The 21,676-nt window shown below is 34.5% G+C and overlaps 1 protein-coding gene across 1 annotated transcript in view; it reads left to right on the top strand.

Moving 5' to 3' along the window:
• calcr (calcitonin receptor) overlaps positions 1 to 17,847 on the top strand; it is a 55,414-nt gene extending 37,567 nt beyond the window's left edge. Inside the window, exons 11-16 of the mRNA XM_026930171.3 lie at positions 678 to 831; positions 5,221 to 5,281; positions 6,104 to 6,170; positions 7,581 to 7,799; positions 7,901 to 7,942; positions 14,038 to 17,847. Coding sequence (XP_026785972.3) covers positions 678 to 831; positions 5,221 to 5,281; positions 6,104 to 6,170; positions 7,581 to 7,799; positions 7,901 to 7,942; positions 14,038 to 14,226 — 732 coding nt within the window. The 3' untranslated portion in view covers positions 14,227 to 17,847. The remainder of the gene's footprint in view (positions 1 to 677; positions 832 to 5,220; positions 5,282 to 6,103; positions 6,171 to 7,580; positions 7,800 to 7,900; positions 7,943 to 14,037) is intronic.
• Positions 17,848 to 21,676: the final 3,829 nt, after the last annotated feature.

Here is a 21,676-nt window from a genome sequence, read left to right on the forward strand (position 1 = left end):
CTAAATCTTGTGAATGTGTCCAAATCAAGATCATGTGAGTGGCGACCTGGGAAAACCCTTCAGATGGTGAAAGTTTCTGCTATACTGTATATACTGTATATTAGATGTGGAAAGGAAGTGTAGTTAAGTAATAGGAAAGGAAGTAATGACTGAAATGTTGCTGTTTAATTTTTAAGACTGGAAAAACCATTGTGCTGAACAATCAGAATTAATCCCAAGTTAAGATTTTATTTTTTACTGCATTTTGCAAATATAGACTAACTATCAGTGTAGTATATTTTCTACTTTCACACATCAGTATTATTTATCTACATTCACTGTTCCCATCAGAATTGCTTCTAATGAAGACAACAAAATGAAATTTAAATGTGGTAAAAGAGACTGCATCAGAACCTTGTTGAAAAGGCAGCTGTTTGGCAGCAGTTAGAAACATAAGTGCTTGTGTGAATGCTATCCAAGTGACTATGCTATCCATGTTTTTCGGTGTTTTTGTACAAACAGAGAGCTTTCTCAACATAACACATCATGATGGACTAAAAGTTCAAAAATAAGAACTGACAGCTGTCAGAAACACTCAAGCCCCCAGTGCTCCTGGGGGTTTAGTAGCAGTAGTATGTTGCACTCTTCTGTAAATATAACGACACTTTTTCTTCCTTCTTTCCTCTGTGCTGTTGTAGGTTGGTTGTAAGGTGCTACAATTCTTCCACATGTACATACTGGGCTGTAACTATTTCTGGATGCTGTGTGAGGGAATCTATCTGCATACTCTTATCGTGGTGGCGGTTTTCGCTGAGGAGCAGCATCTTCACTGGTATTATCTCTTAGGATGGGGTGAGTTTCAGCATGGACCGCACTTCTAGCTAAAATCCAAACACAGATCATGCATCTGTAACAGCTTTCTCGTTAATCTGAGTGTCATTATCCTGGGGTAGGTTTAGGCTAAATCAGGAGGCAATGCAGACAGAGCACAGAGCCAGTGACCAAGAGGCGTACATACCTACTTGGGGTTGCATGATTATTAATTTTACTAGTAATTCAAAGAAGCATTCGATTAGTTGTATATTCCCTAGTCAGAACAACAACTGATTCCAGACATTTTAAACAGCAACAAAGAACGTGTCAAACCACACTTTAGTTAACAACCAGACACAGGCTACAAATTTTTTTGGCTGCATTGTTAACTATAAAAATACACAAGTCCAACAAATATGCTATAAATCTGTATATCGTATTACACTGTTTAAGGATGTACAAGTTCATAAAACACACTCATGTGGACACTCTTGCAGCTCATCTGAAACAGATAATTCTGCAATGTGGAAGCTAATGTCCATCAACACAGCGCTATCTCCTTATCTCAATGACTGTCCTTGTTCAAATGGATGATGCTATGTCTACATCAGCGTCTGGGATGTTTTTCCAGGCTGATAAAGACCTGAGAGTTGAAATGCTTTGTACAACTCTGGCCTCAGTATAGTGTCCAAAAACAAGTCTGAAAAACCAAAACTACACTGCCATCCTCAAAGGTGGCCCGAGTGAGACTGGATAGTGACATGCAAGCCGCAGTAGAGAAAAACTACAGTGAAAGGATCCTATTCACATTTTAATTAGCTCTAAAGGAAAAGAAGTGTGTGATGGACAATTTTTGGAGTGAGCAAGAAAGGGGTTTAAAAAACAGTCTCATACATATCTCTGCACTTGACAGTAAGTGATAAGAAAGTGATAATATTCTATAACAGTGAAAATTGGAAATAATAATAAAAAAAAATTCCAGAGTAGTTTTAAACAATGTGCAGTTGACTCTAGAATTAGATTCATCCAGTTTAAAATATTTCAGACTAACAATGTACATTTAGCTTGCTTTTGTTACCATCTGCCTCGCTGTTTTTCTTTCACTGCCCTGACTAGTTGACATCCTCGCAGCAGTGACTAGGGAATGTATTAGACAACTACCCTGTACAAACCCTAATACATATGCAGATACTCATCCAACTGTTTATTGTGCTGCTAAGCACAGTGCTACAAGCCAGAAATGGAGAAGATCATATTTTATATAACGTCCCTTTAATACTATACCTGTGTAGTTACACATAAGACATACAGACAGCTATAATGTACCTGAGGATGTCTGCACTGTCGTAGATTGATTACAGTCACATATCTTGTGGAAATACATGTCTATCTACTTGCATATTGTATACTGTTTATACAATTGTATAGTGTATATTGAAGTATGAAAGAAAAGTGAAGTATGACTTTTATATTCCCGTACAAGGTTTGTGTTGTAACATGGTAACTTTAACATTCAACCTAAATTAAACATTCCATTATTACTGTCTAAATTTGACACTACCTACATCTTTTAATTTTTAGCTGTGTCACAACGACATCTGATAGGTTGTCCCAGACCGGCAGAGATATATAAAAAGTGTGAACAGTTTGTGCATAGTAGGACTGTGAAATATGTATTTCATAGTAGGACTGTGAAATACCTTTAAATTGCATTAAAATTTCAATTACTTAAAAGATTTAGTGTTTGAATGTATTCAGATATAATTAGGCCTAAACTTATTGTCAATTTTTTACCAATACTAGGTGAGCTAGAGTTCTATATTAACTCCTATTCTTGACTTTTTTAACAAGCCATGTCATCATTTCACTAATCAGACCAGAAGATAAATGAAATTAGAAAAATTATCCTTTGTCAAGCACGGAATTGACATGTATAAATGCATGTTATTAGATAAGACACAACAGAGGATCTGCTACAGAAGCCGAGCTAGGTCATTTAAAAAAAAGTCCCTGAACTAAGGCCAGTTTTTTTTTTCATACGTTTCTTGACTTTGCTACAGTATTTTCTGAGTGTTTGGTTTGGTCTGCTGAAATACTTTTCTGGGTCTGTATCTGTACTGCTGTCCTCCAGTTGGCAATCCCTGCACTGCGGCATCAAACTCACATCATTTACATAGACAACAGCAATGTTTAGACCATCCGCTGAAGTAAAAAAATGCGATATGGCGTTCTTTCTTTGTTTGAATTGCTGGCGTCTCATTGGGTTTTGGCTTAAGAGAGTATGTCCAGAGGCAAGTGTAATTGCAACACTTCACACATCATGTGCGGTCCTAGTGACACATGCCACAAAACACAGAACATGTCTATGCTAACTCTGATCTCATGGTTTTAAGAATGAAAGAAAATAATGGTTGGATTTAATTTAATTTTATAGCATCCAATAATGGTTGGATTTAATTTAATTTTATAGCACCACCCTCCATCTTAACCTTCATAACATATTGCACAAATTGTGTCATGTGAATTGCTACATATTTGTATGAGTGAAATCAAGTTATTCACATGTTTTTATTTCTGCAAATTGAACATTCAGTGGTCCAGCATTGCAGTATGTAATAACACTGAACGTGGGAAGACCTTTGGTTGTTAACAGGAAAGCTTAATCTACCACAATGACCTTGAGGTTGTGTCAGCTGTGTAATTTATTTCCTCAGCCATTTTATGAATGTGCCATCGTGGGTATTTTACAGAGAGAACATTGGGCCATTCTGCAAACCCTGATAAATTAGCTAATCCACAGGCAGGACACAATGTGCATTTGTAAATGTGTCATCTCCAGCAGTTGGGCTAAATTCATCCTGGTTCACTCATTGCATTGCTCCTTGCATTGTTGTTATGACAACTTATTGGAAATAGCTAGCGCATTTTGGCAGCTCTGGATGTTAAAGAAGCCAAGAGATTGTGGCAGCCCTGATAAAGTGGGCAATATAGGTGTGAATAGGCAACAATTTAAAGATGGTGCAATATCAGTGGACAGTATTTGACATAGGTCCCTAAGGGGATAGATCTGGATAGATCTGGATTATTTGTAGTCAGAGAATCTCTGGGCTTTTTACGCTGTTCTGATTCATAGGTTTCTGTCTATGCTAACATTGTTAACACTTTACTGTAAGGTCCGAAAAAATAAATAATATATTAGTACTTAACTGAAGCTTTAATACATGCACTAATCTTTTGTGCATTAAGAAATAATGAAGCTTACACATTAACAGACTTTGAGTCATATATGACTAGCCATTAATAATGGTAATAGTTAAGTATTAACATCTCATTAACTCATTCGGTTAATCATTATCATTTACATTAGTAACATTAATTTTCTTTATAATGTACGCAATGTAGGTTAAAGCAAAGTAGGCTATTCAATTAAACTCAGAGTTTAGTTTAGGATTTGAGAGGCTTTACAACAAAAATATAAAAGTGTCTCAAATTCAAATTTTTTTTTCATCTCATAACCATAACCTGGATTTGATTTGATTGACTTTGATTGACTTTATTAATCCCAAAAAGAAATTCACATGTCACAGCAAAGCTCACCACACAATAAATAGATAAAATAAAATAAGTAAAAAAAAAAATAATAATAATAATAAATAAAAATACTGCACAATACTGTATTTCATACAGCCCCCCTTGTTTCAAGCGTCAAAGTACGCATTACACCATGTTATACAAAATACAATTTAAAATTCTACATCAGCCATCTAATATGACATTGATTATATAATCGAATGGCTGTCAGTAAAAATGACTTTTTATATTGTTGAATTAATCTTGAGCCAAAAGATTTACCAATAATGTTTGCAAATGCACGTTACTTTATGGAAAATATCTTTATTAATACTGCAAGTCATGATAATAATTAACAAAAAAGTTAACAAGCTGTTAATACTTAACCATTACCATTATTAATTGTTATTTAGGCTGTTAATGTGTATGGATTCACTAAGGATCAGTGCATGTATTAATTCATGATTATGTAAGTATTAATATGTTACCTATTAGTGGACCTTATAGTAATGAGTTCCCCTGACAATAAAAATCCCCAAAATTAAATCTATTATGCCATCATTTATGGATTATGCATCATAGATAATTGGTCATTTTATTCCATTGTGTTATTGGCTCATGAGGAGCTTTTGTTGGAGTCTGTAATTCTATTCATCTAGTGTCCTCTTTCAAACATATAATATATATAATATTAGGTGTTTGTACTATTTATAATAATAATAATTATACTACAGTACATATTGTGAAGAGAGGAATTAGTTGTTATTAACCACACTGAGAGCTGTTTGTGCTCTTGAGAAATGACTCTTTTTCTTGATATACGCACAGTGTAGACAACATGTCTGTGCTATTTTAAAGGTTTTCCCCTGGTGCCTGCCTCCATCCATGCAGTGGCAAGAAAAAAGTATTTTGATGACAAGTGAGTAATGATTTTTTTCGCTCTTGTGCTATAAATACTGAGTAGATTCCAGGCTCAGTGGGCACATACAGTCCCCTCTGAAAGTATTGGAACAGCAAGGCCAGTTCTTTTGTTTTTGCAATACACTGAAGACATTTAGGTTTGAGGTCAAAAGATGAATATGAGACGATATATCAGAATTTCAGCTTTCATTTCCTGATATTTACATCTAGATGTGTTAAACAACTTGGCACCTTTGGTGGCAAACCACCCAATGTTTGGGTGAGCAACAGTATTGGAACACGCAGTATTAAAGTAAATAATACTTAATATTTGGTTGCATATGTCTTGCTTGCAATAACTGCATCAAGTGTGCCACCAAAGCAAGCAAGATGGCTTGCTTTTCTCCCATACACAGCTCTCTGGTCTTTATGTTAGTTTAACAACAAATGTAGTTTTCACAGGCAAAACCCAGGTCTCAAACCAAGAGTGGACATTCAGAGCTTAAAAAATTGATTGCTTAAACAGTCTAACAGGGTACACCTTGGCAACAAGAAACACCTGTCAGTCACATGTTCCAGTATTTCTGATCACTTGAAAAATGGGTGGGTTCAAAAAAGGTGTCATGTTCTAAGTTGTTTAACATCAGGAAATGAAAACTGAAATTCTAAACTATCTTATGTTCATCTTTTGGTCTATCCTATTCATCTTTTCATATTCGTTTTTTGGTCTCAAACCCAAATGTCTTCAGTGTATAGCAAAGAATTGGCCTTGCTGTTCCAATACTTTTGGAGGGGATTGTAAGCTTTATGTGACACAAGCTTTATTGTCTTTTTCCACCAGTTGCTGGATGAGCGTGGAGACCCATCTGCTATATGTGGTTCATGGACCTATTGTGGCAGCTTTATTAGTGAGTCTTCACCTTTAATACCATGTCACCTTCTCCATTTACGCATTTTGTTTTGCTGCTACTGAATCTACACTTCAAAAATATCATCTAAATATCTTGCAAGTCAAACTGTCTTCAATATTGTCATATTTATGTAGTACTTCCTATTATATGATTACAATAAACCAAATTTAAGATTATTATTATTATTATTATTATTATTATTATTATTATTGTTAGACATCATTTTAAGCTTTAAATTGTCTTGTTTTAAATTTGCAGATATTTGTGCTTCTTTGTACAAACAAATGCTTAAAATTAGTAAAATTATCTGGCAATAAAACAAGACTCTATCAAGCTTGAAATTAGTAAAAATATCTAGAAATACTGTAGATGTACTAATCTTGTATTTGGTTAATTGTAATCTTACATTAGGAAATACACATTATTGTTGACTATTTTCAAGATATTTTCTTGAAAGATGCCATTTTTGCAATGTGTCATTTAATAATAAGAAATATTTGTTGCAGGTGGGCTGATTTATGTCTTAGAAATGTTGAATTGTTGACTCGTATACTCAACTCCAAAAATGTATGAATAAAAGATTCATTACGCTCAAACAAAACTACTTACTCTTTATTTTCAAAAGAGCTCACTGTACAATATGTTGGTGAATTATTTGTGCTTTTGTGATTTGTGATTCAGGATTGATAGCATTATGAGTTCTCCTGCTAGAATATTTTATCTCAAAATCTGGTTGTCTCTGCCAGGAGGTTAAGATTTGAGCGTAAATGGATCTTTTAACAAGTATACATTTAAATCAACCTGGAAATGATGCAGGAACACCAAATCAGTGTTTTGCAATGGTCATCTTAGTCTGAATGGAGGAGGGCAGTCTAATAATATATAAAAGAACTTAAATATTTTTTTGCATGAGGAAAATGCATTGCATGGAGAGTTCAAGGTCATCTCCAAGTGTCTGCAATGTTGTTAGACAATAAAGCAAGGGACTCAGTGCTGCCATTCTCTCCAGGGGAGTCTTCACTAAATATTAATTATTAATAATATTAAAAAGGGCACTACTCAAGAGAATTTATTAGGTCTGAAATAACATTATGTGAAATGAACAATTTATAGCATTCTCATTTTAAAAAATGTATTTTTTAATGTTTTTTATTGAAGGATGCCAGTAATTCTGGAGACGACTATTTTCTTTCTGCTGAACTTACCGATTTCTTAATATTCATAACTGACTGCTATTTTGCTAAAATTTTATTAGAATTTGAATTGTTGCTGCCACGATTTATTATTCACAGAGGGTGAAACGTTACAACCGTTCTGTGTAAATTCAAGCAAACGGTGCTTACTGTTAGAAATATTCCTTTAAGCAGTGAATATGAATGAATCTTCTGTCACTATTCTTCATCATAGGTGAACCTGTTCTTTCTGCTGAACATTGTGAGGGTTTTGGTGATGAAGCTGAAGGATACCCATCGTGCAGAGTCCAACATGTACATGAAAGCAGTACGAGCCACTCTCATTCTCGTGCCCTTGTTAGGAATCCAATTTGTCATATTTCCATGGAGGCCAGAAAACCGTTTGGCTGGAGAAGTATATGACTATATCATGCACATATTACTGCATTACCAGGTAAATGAGATAAATATGTTTGCCTATGTTTTATTTTCTGGTTGGGTGAATTGTGTAAATAGACTTTAACTGTTTGCCTTCATTCTTTTTCCAATTTTAAGGGCTTGCTGGTGGCAACAATATTCTGCTTCTTCAACGGAGAGGTAAGCATTAGTGAAACACCCTTTGTACAGAAAGCTGACTGTTATTTACAAAGAGTTATGATATGAAATTTTCTTATTATTAAGATCTTCTTGGAAATCTGAATTTTCTAAATGAGTTTTGTACCTACATACAGAATAGGAAATGACTCTGGAGTCTTTCAGTGATCTGCTTTTAAAGGACTGAGTATTATGTGAATATTGTTCCTGCTGAAACTTTTGCTTAAAATAATATAAATAATAAGCAGAGTGGCACATTGTCACAGCGGGAAGCATTGTTGCCTCACTGCACAAGGGTCCTCGGGTTACTGTATGTGTTGAGTCTTTATCTGGGTGGGTTTCCTCCTAGTTCTCTGATTTCCTTTCGCCTCCCAAAAACATGCCAGTAGGTGATTTGTCTACACTAAATTGCCCCTAGGTGTGAATGAGAGTGTAAAAGTGTGTGTGTGGTGCCCTGCACTGGACTGGCATCCCATCCAGGGTGTATTCCCACCTCACACCCAAAGTCCTGTTGATATCCTCACTACCCACCATGACTGTAACCAGAATAAAGCACTTACTGAATATGAATGAATGAATGAATGAATAAATGATGAGCTATACATCATGTAATAGAATAAGTAATTCTATAGAAAAACACACAGAACTGCTGTAAGTGAAATTCAGACACTATAATGACAATCACATTATTTATGAATGAGTTTAACATTTTGTACATGCTTAGGACAAAATATTTTATTCTAGTACAATATCTTGACACAGAAATTTTAACACAGGACTTTCCAAATATAAGGCATTGATTTAGCTTAGCTGTCTATTTCCCAAGCGGATCCATTATTAAGAGCATTGAATCTTCAGACTGGTGCTATTTTTTCACCTGTAATATACAATGTAGGATTTCTGTATAGAAATAAATACTTCTTAAAGTATTTAAGTGGTGGTGGTGGTGGTGGTGGCAGCAGTACTGATGACTCAGCTTTTTCAGCACTAACCACATTAGATGATATTATCTGTTATACTGAGATTTTCAACTTATTAAAGTGTTTAATTTTTTGGCTTTGTGCAGAAAAGCGCAGTGTCTTCAAGTTATTTACAAAGAATTATTGTACAAAATTCTCAGGACTTCTTGGAAATCACATTTCACTGAATTTTATAAAACAGCTGTTTTTCATATTATACTCTTAACTTTTGTAGTTCCATACAGCATACTAAACCACTTAGTGTCTTTCAGCAATCTCTCTGTAAAGTACTATGTGAATTTTGCTCCTGCTGTTTTGACAGCCTAAAATAAATTTACATTCTAGCCACACAATACATGTGTTGTATTAGTAAATGTGTAAATGAAGTCCATAAAGTAGGCAGAGCATTTTCATTTGAACAAAAAGAGCAAGAAGAATTGCCAAGTAGAGTAGTTGGTCTAGTATTTTCAGTTTGCAGTGTGTTGATGCTGGTGGCATTTTATTTACCAATCAAGTCTTCATTAAGTTTCTGGGTGAATTTCACAGTTTACCCCCCTTTTTAGCAAATACTCTGGCTCATACATCCCTGAGGTCACTTTTCCCTATAGTGCTGACAGAATGACAAATGACAAGAGCAACCACTTTAGTCAGTTTTAGTGATGCTTGAAGCAAAAGAGGGTTTTGGGTCGAGTAAGCACCACTGGGAAACTTCTATGACTTTAAAGCATTTCAACCCTGTGTTACATTTCCACTGGGGTCCTTAATGTGAAATACACACACACACACTCCAGAATTATTGATACCCATAAAAATAGAACTACATTTGAGTCTAATCAAATGAGCATAGTGTGTACAGAAGTTATTTTTTTAAACAATAAATAATTTTACTTAATTAGCACATAGCAACACACAGGTTTCAAATTGATCATTTCCCCTATAATTAATACTATAATTGAAGATAATAAGAGCACGTAGTCTCTATCTGTAATGTCTAACAAGATCCTCCATGCGCTGTGCATTTCAAGACGCTTTATCTTCTTTGCATTGTGTATGTAGACGCCCTCTTCTATTCAAACTAACGTTTTTCACTAGGGTTGAAGTCATTTCTGTGTTGAATTGGATGCATGTTTGGATATATGACCGAGTATAAACGTCCTAGAACTGTAGATTTTGGGCTAAATATCTTGATACTTCTCAGAATTCATGACACCATCAAAAAGGCACCAGCCCCAAAGTATCAGTGATCCACCACCATGATGTAAGTCACTCTGGATTAGGACGTCTGCCACATGCTGTAAATGACATGAGAACTTTTCCTTATATGTAGTCTCTATTTTTCATGAAACAGGCCAAAAAATTTGATTTTACAAGTTTGTAAAGGGATTTTACATGTTTGTAACCTGATCTGCATTTAAAACGTTTTAGGGTGTCAATGATTTTGACAGATATGTATTCTGAGAGAAAATAATAATTTAAAAAAAGGAGTTCCTATGATAATTTTTTTTCTCAAATTGGTGTGGAAAATTTTGATTATTAGGTGTACGTAATATAAGTTTGTTTTTAAGTTATTAAGTTTAAGTAATATAATTTTTGTCCATTCTGTTGAGGGGTGCCATTAATTAACTCAGCTGAACCTTGGTAACTTCTTTTGCACAATGAGCTACTGAACGTGTCCCAGGCTGGTCCATGTAGCTGTCAAGAGTTAGAATTACATCATTGAAAGTTCACTCCTTTCACTGGGCATTAACACATTGACCAGGCGCTTTCAATTAACGTCAGATGTATTCTGTGTGCTCAGCAAGGTGGCAGTTTGCGTGAGCAGAGCACTGAATCCTGACAGGTACTGCCTGAGCAGCCAAAAGAAATTTAGCTGACTTATAGTTTGCACATGACTAAACGAGGACAATGCAGATCAGGCGGTGATTACAGAGGTCGCACTTGAATGCTCAGCATGTGGTTACTGGCAGCAATAAGAATGCTGTGAATTAGCAGCCCTCATCAAAGTCGTGTTTTATGCGGGGAGAATTATTTCTGGGTCTGGAAAATGGGTCAATTATTAGCTCATGCATGAGCAGCCAACTCTCATCAACATCAGTAAGGGCTTGTAAACTATTTGTACATGTCCTAAAGACGGATCTCCTTTCGAGAGGATAAAAGGTGCACTGACACACGATAATGGAGCTTTTGTGAGGATGTTTGTTTGTCTCGGCCTACTGATTTGTACTGTGTGGACCCTGTTTCCACAAGTATCCCTGCAGAACTATGTCTTATTCCATAGCACTAAAATATGGAGAACAGGATTTATAGCAAACAGAACTATGTCTTATTCCATTGCACTGAAATATGGAGAACAGGATTTATAGCAATAGAGTCAGGAGTTTCTCCTAGAAAATTTATGTAAGCATGAGACTACAATTTAATGTCATTTTAGAGCATCATTATGATGTTTCTTGTGTATTTGCAGTAAAAATAGGTTTTGTCCTTTGTTAAACATGTTCAAAGCACATTCAACTTGTATTGCATCCCATGTACAGTGCCTCTAAAAAGTATTCACCCCCATGGATGTTTTACCCTTTTATTGATTTTATAAATCAATCATGGTCAATATAATTTGGCTTTTTTGACAAAAAAAAAATTACAAAAAAACCTCTTTAATGTCAAAGTGAACATTTACAAAGTAATGTCAATTAAATAAAAATTTGTAATGTGAAATAAGTGATTGCATAAATATTCACCCCCTTCAAGTCAGTATTTAGTAGATGCACCTTTGGCTGCAATCACAGCACTGAGTCTGTGTGGATAGGTCTCAATCAGACTTGCACATCTGGACACTGCAATTTTACTCCATTCTTCTTTGCAAAACTGCTCAAGCTCTGTCAGGTTGCACGGGGACTGGGCGTGAGCAGTCCTTTTCAAGTCCAGCCACAAATTCTCTATTGGATTGAGGTCTGGACTTTGACTCGGCCACTCCAGAACATTCACCTTGTTGTCTTTAAACCATTTCTGTGTAGCCTTCGCTGTATGCTTCGGGTCATTGTCTTGCTGGAAAATAAATCTTCTCCCAAGCCATAGTTCTCTTGCAGACTGAATAAGATTATCCTCCAGGATTTCCCTATATTTTGACGCATTCATTTTACCCTCTACCTTTACAAGCCTTCCAGGGCCGGCTGCTGAGAAGCATCCCCACAGCATGACAATGCCTCCACCGTGCTTCACAGTGGCGATGGTGTGTTTGTGGTGATGTGCAGAGTTTGGTGTCCGCCAAACATAGCGTCTCGTCTGATGGCCAAAAAGCACCATTTTAGTCTCATCAGACCAAAGAACTTTCTTCCACTTGACCATGGAGTCTCCCACATGCCTTTTGGCTAACTCTAGTCGAGATTTAATATGAGTTTTCTTCAACAGTGGCTTTCTCTTTGCCACTCTCCCATAAAGCTTTGACTGGTGAAGAACCTGGGCAACAGTTGTTGTATGCACAGTCTCTCCCATCTCAGCTGCTGAAGCTTGTATCTCCTTCAGAGTAGTCATAGGTGTCTTGGTGGCCTCTCTCACTAGTCTCCTTCTTGCACAGTCAGTTTGTGAGGACGGCCTGATCTAGGCAGATTTAGACATGTGCCATATTCCTTCCATTTCTCGATGATGGATTTAACTGAACTCTGGGGGATGTTCAGTGCCTTGGAAATTTTTGTATCCATCCCAACTTACACTTTTCAATAACCTTTTCCTGGAGTGTTCTTTTGTCTTCATGGTGTAATGGTAGCCAGGAATACTGATTAACCAGTGACTGGACCTTCCAGACACAGCTGTCTTTATACTACAATCACTTGAGACACATTCAATGCACTCAGATGATCCCCATTTCACTAATTGTGAGACTACTACCACCAATTGGCTTGGACTTCTGTTGAATTAGGTCTCTCATTTTAAAGGGGCTGAATATTTATGCAGTTGCTTATTTCACATTACATATTTTTATTTAATTGACATTACTTTATAGAAATCTGTTTTCACTTTGACATTAAAGAGTTTTTTTTCTAATTTTTTTTTTTGTCAAAAAAGCCAAATTATATTGACCATGATTGATTTATAAAATCAATAAAAGGGTAAAACATTCAAGGGGGTGAATACTTTTTAGAGGCACTGTACATGCAATAAAAGTTGAATGTGCTTTGAACATGTTTAACAAAGGACAAAACCTTTTTATAAGCACTATATATACTGTATATGTGTAGAGTGGGGTGAAATATTTTGCATCAAGGACTAGGGTAGGAGACAAATAACTAGGATTGCACAAAGTGAATATAAAATGAAACATATAAGAATAAAGTACAAAAATGACAGTTACATTAGAATGACAAGGTCGGTCAAATCCGATGAATATATAGGCATGCAGGGAACAGCAGTACTCACTAAATGGTTGAATTTGGCATGTATGGATGCCAAAATGGATTATTGACATGTACAGTCAGCTCCAGTATTATTGGCACTCTTCAAGAGAACAAGCAAGCATTTTTTAATATAAAATATTGATTACACACAAACAATTACCTTCCAAAAAAATCATTTTTATATGAACTCCCTAAATATAATGGTGGAAATGTATACTTTTAGGACATTATGTAGCTGGTGGATGAGGAGCTCTTGTGAAGACTGCTAAGACCATGAATTCTGCTAAGTACCAAAATATTTTAGACCAAAACCTGGTTGCCTCTGCCAAGAGGATAAGATTTGACCGTAGATGGATCTTTCAACAAGATAATGACCCCAAACACGCATTTAAGTAAAGCGCAGTCCATATTCACAAACCCTAGAATATAAAGGAACTGAAAATGTTCTACACCGAAGACCATTCAAGGTATTCTTCAGGATATCTTGAAGCTTTTCTTTGCCTCCGATTTTTGATTGCGGGGAAAAGTATTAACCAATAACGTCATATCAGGGTTCACCTCCTCCTTATCAGCTAGGTTGCATTGTTTTTCTTGGAATTGTCACATGATGGAAAAAAGCATTATTATTTTAATTAAAAATTTCTCACAGAAAATTTGAACCAGAATCAAGACAGACTAGGTGGCAATTTTACAACAAATTCTGCAGCCTTTATACTAAAGAGACAGTGACCTCTCTGACCTCCTCCTGCAGGTTCAGGCTACTCTGAAGAGGCAGTGGATGCAGTACAAGGTGCAGTGGGGTCAGCGACGCCGTGAACACTGGTCTATGCGCTCCACATCATACACCACCACGTCCATCACAGAGGTGCCCGCTTTCATGTTCCATTACGACAACAACAGTGAACATTTGAATGGCAGGCACGTCGATGACTCAGCGTGAACATGTGGCTCTCAAGGTCAAACACATCTACACCTGAGGCACAAACCATCAGAGAAATATATGAGAAACAATTTTTTTCAAAGAATGCCATAAGAAAGAAGGAAACCAAGGAAACTGGAGACTCTATTACTAGGAGATCACATGTACAGTCCTTGCAGATTCTCCCATCTCAGGGCGGCAACATGACACCCAGTACATGTGTGTTGGCAGCAATGTCTCACTGAGACGCGTCCCGAAGTGTACACTACCATTCAAAAGTTTGGAATCATCTGTTACATATTCAACATACATTATTTTATTTACTAAAAACATATACCATATATTACACACAGAGTATTTTTAGAGGTTTTATATAGTATTTAAAATATTTTGGGAAAAACAGTGTTATTAAATGATAAATCATATACAGGAAGTATTTATGTTTATACAACAGCATTGTTGAATTCTCAAAACTGGTTGGTCAAAAGGTGTTGATTAATTTTCTATAACAGCAGCTCTGACAATAGTGTCAGCTATAATTCAAATCACAGGATTACATTAATGCATCCATTCTAATACATTATCATTTCTATAGTAACAACTAATTCACAGGGACTTGTATGGCGCTCCACATAATTTAATGTAACAATAAATAGCTAAGTAAACTTGTTATTTAACAAAGAAAAAGCATATCATTGTTGATATGGTGAAGTTTTCTATAAGGAGATGTTTATTTAATATTTATGGAAGGAGTCTCCAGTGTCAGCATGACAAGCTGTGCTTTTTTTTTGTCTTATTAATTTAAAGAAAGAGAGGCTGGTCAGGGAATGAGTGTTTATAGCTGCTATAATGTAAGTCATAAAAAGAGCTAACTTGTTTCACATTCCACAACATTAAATATAACCATACACAGATTATTTGACATGTCATTCTAATAAATTAACAATTGTAATAATTAGGAAATTGCTGTGATATATGAGGAATAAATCACTCTGGTGCATGTAGTTATTGGAAAATGATCAACTTCAGGGTGGTACCAGTATCTCTACTTAATGTCAGGCCACATCACCCCACCCCATCATTGATTATTTTCCTATAACAGCATGCCCCGTCATGTTTTATTCCTTACATAATCATTTCTCCTCATTAATTACTGATTTCCAAATATTAAGCTATTCTAGATAAATAAACTCTTGATATTCTATTATCTAAATATGTATTCTGCAGAATTTAACATAACATTTATTATAACATTCTCAATGCCATACAGGTTTCTCAGACATTTTGGAGCAATCTACAGTGTTGTACATAATTATGGACATATCCACATATTTATTTTCAGTTTTCTACAAGAAAAATTGAAACTTATGAAGCTATAGAGTGGTAGTATGATAGTAAAATGATTTTTATATTACTGAGAGTATTAATTCCAAATTTTTGAATAGTACTGTACAGTATATATGTATGTATATATGTTTTCTCTACAGTTCTGCTGCTTAAAACAGGCAAAACACTGAGGTGGCATTCCTGAAGAATGTGACGGATTTTAGCTGCTAATCCCTCCTAGATCTTTTTGGACCTAATACACTCACAAACACAAATGTTGCTTCACCGAAACCAAAGGGTGTGTCGGTTTGCTGGAGGTCAAGAGGCCGATAAGTTTTGGGATTTGAATGACTAAGATGATCCTCCAGAGGATATGGGCCACTTGTCTTAAAAATGTGGAAAAGTTCCTCTGTGCCTACGTTCTGGATTCCTGTATATAAACTCATCAGGTTGAATTTTAAAGTGTCAAAGTATGTGGCGAGGAGTTTTATTTTTCTGATGTTTTTTGCAGCTCAAAATCACATTATGTCTGTGTTGTGAGACTTCTGACTTTCCTGTTTGTAGCAGCTGTGCTTTTTGCTGTCTGTGTCACAAGAGAGAAAACAGAGGAAAATTACATTCAGTAGTGTTTTAAAGCTTGTTTGTAAGCAGAGAGTGCAAATGCATTCTAAAAAAAAACAAAAATTAAAGTCTAAATGAGTATGTGGTAAAAAGCTCTTTGAGTTTCATGTTTAAAGATGCACTCTGTTTGATCAAGGCCAATATTGTCCAAAAAGCTTCTCCATCTGCATTGAACGTGATGCATAGTTTATCAGGAAGGTATGTCATTTGTATGTTCCTCAAAGATACACAAAGAACTCATCCAGCATTTAACATGGGCACTGTGGGGTAATTACTCTGTCCAGTTATATATCATGACATATTGACTACAATATGTTTAACATTTTTTTCACAGTTTAGTGTTGTTGATTTCGTCTGACTTGCAGGTCTACTTCTTTTTATTTAAGAGTGAAGTTTAGCTTGTATATGTGCATTGTGTTATTGTGTTTTGAGAGTTTGAAACTCTTGACAGGTCAAATTTCTTTGTGAATTCTGTCAGTATACTGGACCTGATATTTACCATGTAAATGTTTATAGCTTAACATGGTGTTGGTTTATCATGGTGTACATACTGCCAGCAAATCATGATGCTTGTTTGAAGTACATATCGTATTCTAAGCTAGAGGTTTCTTAGACATTCATCTAATGCCTATTGCTTTTGCCATTTCTGTTGACTAAATGGGCCGGCTATCTGACTATTGAACTTTCAGACTAACGGATATTGGACTTACTATTGTGATCTTGAAGTAATTTTTTTAATCTCTTAATATCTTTTTTTTTTTTTTTAATTCAAGGTTGGTTATACTTTGTTATCTCTGTTATCCCCATGAATTTTTGCACATTAGACCCATTTTACTAGCTCCGGATCATCAATAATTAATACAGTGGTTTATTCATGTAATAACTATAGCAAAATGAATACAACTAGAGACAAATTATGGTATTATTTTAAGTTTAATATAATACTATATGCCCTATATGATATATATGATTCTTGAGAATGATGCTGTTTAGATGCCTCATGAGCAAGTACAACTGAAATTAAAATTTTACCTTTGTCATGGGCCCTGATTTGCTAAAGTAGCCAGAGTGAGTTCAGATCTCAAAGAGAAGCTGAAACCCAAGAAGAATGTAGACTAAATGCAGTGAAGCTGGCCAAAAACTGTAGGAAATATGATAGAACTAAATGAATAAAGTTTTTGATTAATTTTGCATCCGTGGTGCGATTTACTGCAGCCCGAAATTTCACTGTTAGAACCAAGATTGCATGATACAAATGAAGAGCATGTATTAAATTTGTAGAAGCCTGTTTCCATCAGAAGAGGACAAAATTATACCATTAAGTCTTAATAATGAGAAAATCTACCTAAAATATTCCTTAATAGAACGAACAGAAAGTTTCTGAAAATGACGACTTGGTTTCATATTATATATTCACCACATGTTCGCACATCCTTACATCCAACAGCATTTAAACAGAGCTATTGAGAAGGTTTTCATTCATATGAACCTTTCAGGTGCTATACCATTCACATTTAACTTATTAACATAGTGCACATAATTGTACTTAGAAAGGTAGAAAGGCCCCAAATTGCAAATCCATTAAGTCACACATGCTAAAGAGCACATTATTTTGCTCATGTGAAAGTTCCAATCCTGATAGTAAATCAATTTGCATGCTGTTTTTTTTCCCCCACACAATCAAATCTTTAGTAAATCAGGGCCAGGATAATAATAATAATAATAATAATAATAATAATAATAATAATAATTATTATTATTATTATTATTATTATTATTATTATTATTATTTTATTGATTTTATTATTATTATTTTTTTTTGGTAATTTTTTGGTTTCAGAGCATCTCTACAATCACTTCCTTCCAAAACAGCATATTAAACAGTGCAGTTGTAATCAACAGTTGTACTTTTGAAATTCCTGACTGTAGCTTTAATGCATGGTGCTGGTATGTATTCTCAAATCCCTTGATATATAAGTAATGCACTTGTTGATGCCAGCATGTTACATCTCTGTATGACTGAACATTCCAAGCCTGCAGAAAACGTCACCAGTCAAGTCACTTTGCTCATTTAGGTCTCAGATTTCAATTGCAAATTAAAGATTATTTTTATTTATCTACTGCTGATGCATCTTTAGTGCGGATAGAAGCAGACACTATTTTAACCTCAGTATTAGTTCTGATATTTTGATATTAAAAAAACAAATCATTTTTTTAAACTGTACCTTATCATGAAGATGAAAAATGTATATTAAATTAAATTTGAATGGTTACACTCCATATAGCAGCATTGTATATATATATATATATATATATATATATATATATATATATATATATATATATATACACACAGAGCAAAGTAACATTCATTTTCCAAAAAAAGAATTTTTATATACTCTCAATAGAGAGTTTAATATATTAAATAACATACTACTTTTCCGGGAGAATAGTAAGTGACCTACCAGCTGATTTCTTGAAATAAAAATAAAACTGCACCACAGCGTATCCCAGAGGACTGATATTAACAGAATTTCTGTCTGTGTGTCTTAGAGCCAATTATTGTGCAGCGTTTGGAAAAATCTGTCATCAGATGTCTCTTATCACGACACTTTGTTGTAACTTAAAGGTCTAACATCTTGATTAATTGCGTTCAGCTATGGATCTGTTCCATGGATGTCAAACTGCAGACAGCAGCGTGAGATATTTTTGGAATGGATGTCATTAAGCATCTCCATGCACAGGTGCTGAATTCCATCTGTTTACAAGAAATCTGAGTTAAAATAAGTTCACTTTAAATTCGGAATAGCAAACTAGTTGCTTGGGGGTCACTAAGCCCTTATGTCGAAGATAAAATACAGGGAGGGTCTTTTCCCGAACAAGAAATAATTTAACACATGCACTAAACCCTTTGAAGGAAAGTCTGCAGTGAATACTGAGGATTTCTTTATGCTAGTGTTTCTGAGTGGCTGTGGTGCTATCATCACTTAAAAAAAAAACAGGATAAAATGTTATAACTGAATAGTTGTTTTAAATAGTTCTTAAAGCAAGTGTTGTTTTTTTGTTAGTTTTCTTAAAAACTGAACAGAAATATGTATAAATGTGTTCAGATGTATATCTTAATTTGTTAAGGGAGTGTAAAGGTCTTAAGGAGCAATTAAGGAGCAACAACAGATGCTTGTCTCATACATACAGTGTAATATATAAGCAGAATACTCGACACAGCCAGCATCATAAACTGCATGCAGAGTTTACAAACACAAACATATCTCAATTTTATTCCTACTGGTTATATATTCGCATACGCCGCTAAACGCACCAGCAGAAATATTCAATTTTTCCATAAAAGAAATTCCCACCAGTGGTTCTTTAATATGAGCTGTTTATTAATTATTATTATTATTTATTTATTTATTTATTTGCATACTTTCTATAGTTCTCTGTAACAACCACAAATTATCCTGTGCAAATAATAGTGGACTAATTATTGTATCCAGGCCTTAAGAAACAACCAAAAAACATGGTTTCTTTTCGCATTGAATTCTACACACCTCACCTCTACAGGTTAATGAAAAAATGAGGGGAAAAGGATTTTTTTAAAAAAACAAGGAGCAGAAAAATAAATTCAGTGACAATCAATTTATCCCATGAAATCATGAAATGACTAGCATGTCTTATGTTTTATATTTTTTTTCAAGCCTGAATCAAATAGTTTTGCAAATGATGATTTGTTTGTTGACAGACATTTTGTATATGATAGCTGTTACACTGTGAAAATGTTTCTTCTTCATGCATTTCCCCTTTCTTTTGCTGTTATTCAAATAACTGTCTACTGTTTCTTTTTTGCCAGTGGTTTGTAAAGCTATTCTTATAAATAGACTCATGAAAATGCTGTGCTGCTGTGCTGTGTTGTGTTCCTTAAAATGTTTTTAAACTATCTAACCAGCAGAATTATGTTATAATAATGTCCTAAAGATGATGGCATTTACTTGAGTAATCATAGATGTAATTTCAAGTGAGGATCGCCAAAAATAGTTTTACATAAATCAGGAAAATGTTACTTCTATTTGTATTTTTTTTTGGTTTTTATTTTTGGATATTTTTTCACTAATAACTCCAACATTTCCAATATTTTATAAAAGGTCAGTTATTTATGTTAATATTTTGATACTTTTTTTTTACAGCTCCATTAAGCACACCTTTGTTGTATTCTTAATTTCAGGTAGATAGTCCACATTTAAAAATCTTACTAGAATTATATAAAGTTATATAATGTAGATGATGTACAGGTCATTTTCTTAGATTATGATTCACGCTAAAAGATTAACTGTTACCTGAGAACAGTTAATAGTGTTGTTTTTTTTGCATTAGTATTCAGTAAATGAAGTATAATTAACCCTCATCTGAAGGAAATAAGATATACTGTTTAAATCCTCACATGGAAGTCAGAGCACCATAAAACCACAAAGCAAGTGGAAGAATATTTTGAGGCAGTGTATGGAATGTTAAAGCTAGATATCTAAGGAACAAGCCAAGATAAAGTATGCCAAGTGAAGTCAGGGTTACAATGAAAGTATGAGTGCACCTCAGCATTACAGCCTATGAACATTCAATGAATCCTCAGTGTACTATATTTTTAATAATATGCCCAAACAACATAGGTTTGTAAATAAAACTCATGACTTGTGTTAATTTGTTGTTAACTAATGTTAAGTTGCCCTGCAGCAAACTGAAAAAAAAAAAAAAAGTGAAAATACTACACACAGGGAGACAGCAAGCGTAAAGCCAGTAGCCCACATGATACTGCTAATGTTTTCACACGCATGCATCTCTCTGACCTTTTGCTTATTTTTTATATTGGATGAAAGATTGTTTTATGCCTATTTCCTTATAAAACCAGTAACTCTATCCATGAATTTAAAACAGCTGTTTCAGACTCAGGTCCTTGAGAGCAAAAGCCAGATGTGGAAAGTACTTTATGTCTACACTCAATCATGATTTAGGGGATTTGATTTTTTTTTTTTTTTTTTTTAAATTGTACCCGAAGTGTGTTACATTTCCTTTGAAAAACAGTTCACACCCTTTTACTCTCTACATTTTCATTGAAACTTATTTGTTTAAAATGCAGGCAGAGAAGCTTTTATGCTACAGTATATTTGTCACAGTGAGATAATGGGAGCAAATCTAACCATGTTGCTATATGTACACAATACTATAATAAATAATGCTGCAATAACTAATTTGTAATAAGTATTAAGTCAAATTTAGTTTTTCTCATCCTCCCATAATACTAATAATATCCTCTGCTGATAATAAGAATGCTAAGAATACTGATAATAATCATCTCTGATAAAAGAAATGCCAATAATACTATTAGTATAATACTGTTATCTGTATTATTAGTAGTAGTATATAATTAGAGTAATAATATTAATAATCCTGCTCTGCTAATGCAGACAATAATGTTAATAACCCTATTTTCAGCTAATTTTATTAGTAGATAATGATTACTAGCTATATTGTT

Source organism: Pangasianodon hypophthalmus, chromosome 23 (genome assembly GCF_027358585.1).
Source record: "Pangasianodon hypophthalmus isolate fPanHyp1 chromosome 23, fPanHyp1.pri, whole genome shotgun sequence".
Lineage (NCBI taxonomy): Eukaryota > Metazoa > Chordata > Actinopteri > Siluriformes > Pangasiidae > Pangasianodon > Pangasianodon hypophthalmus.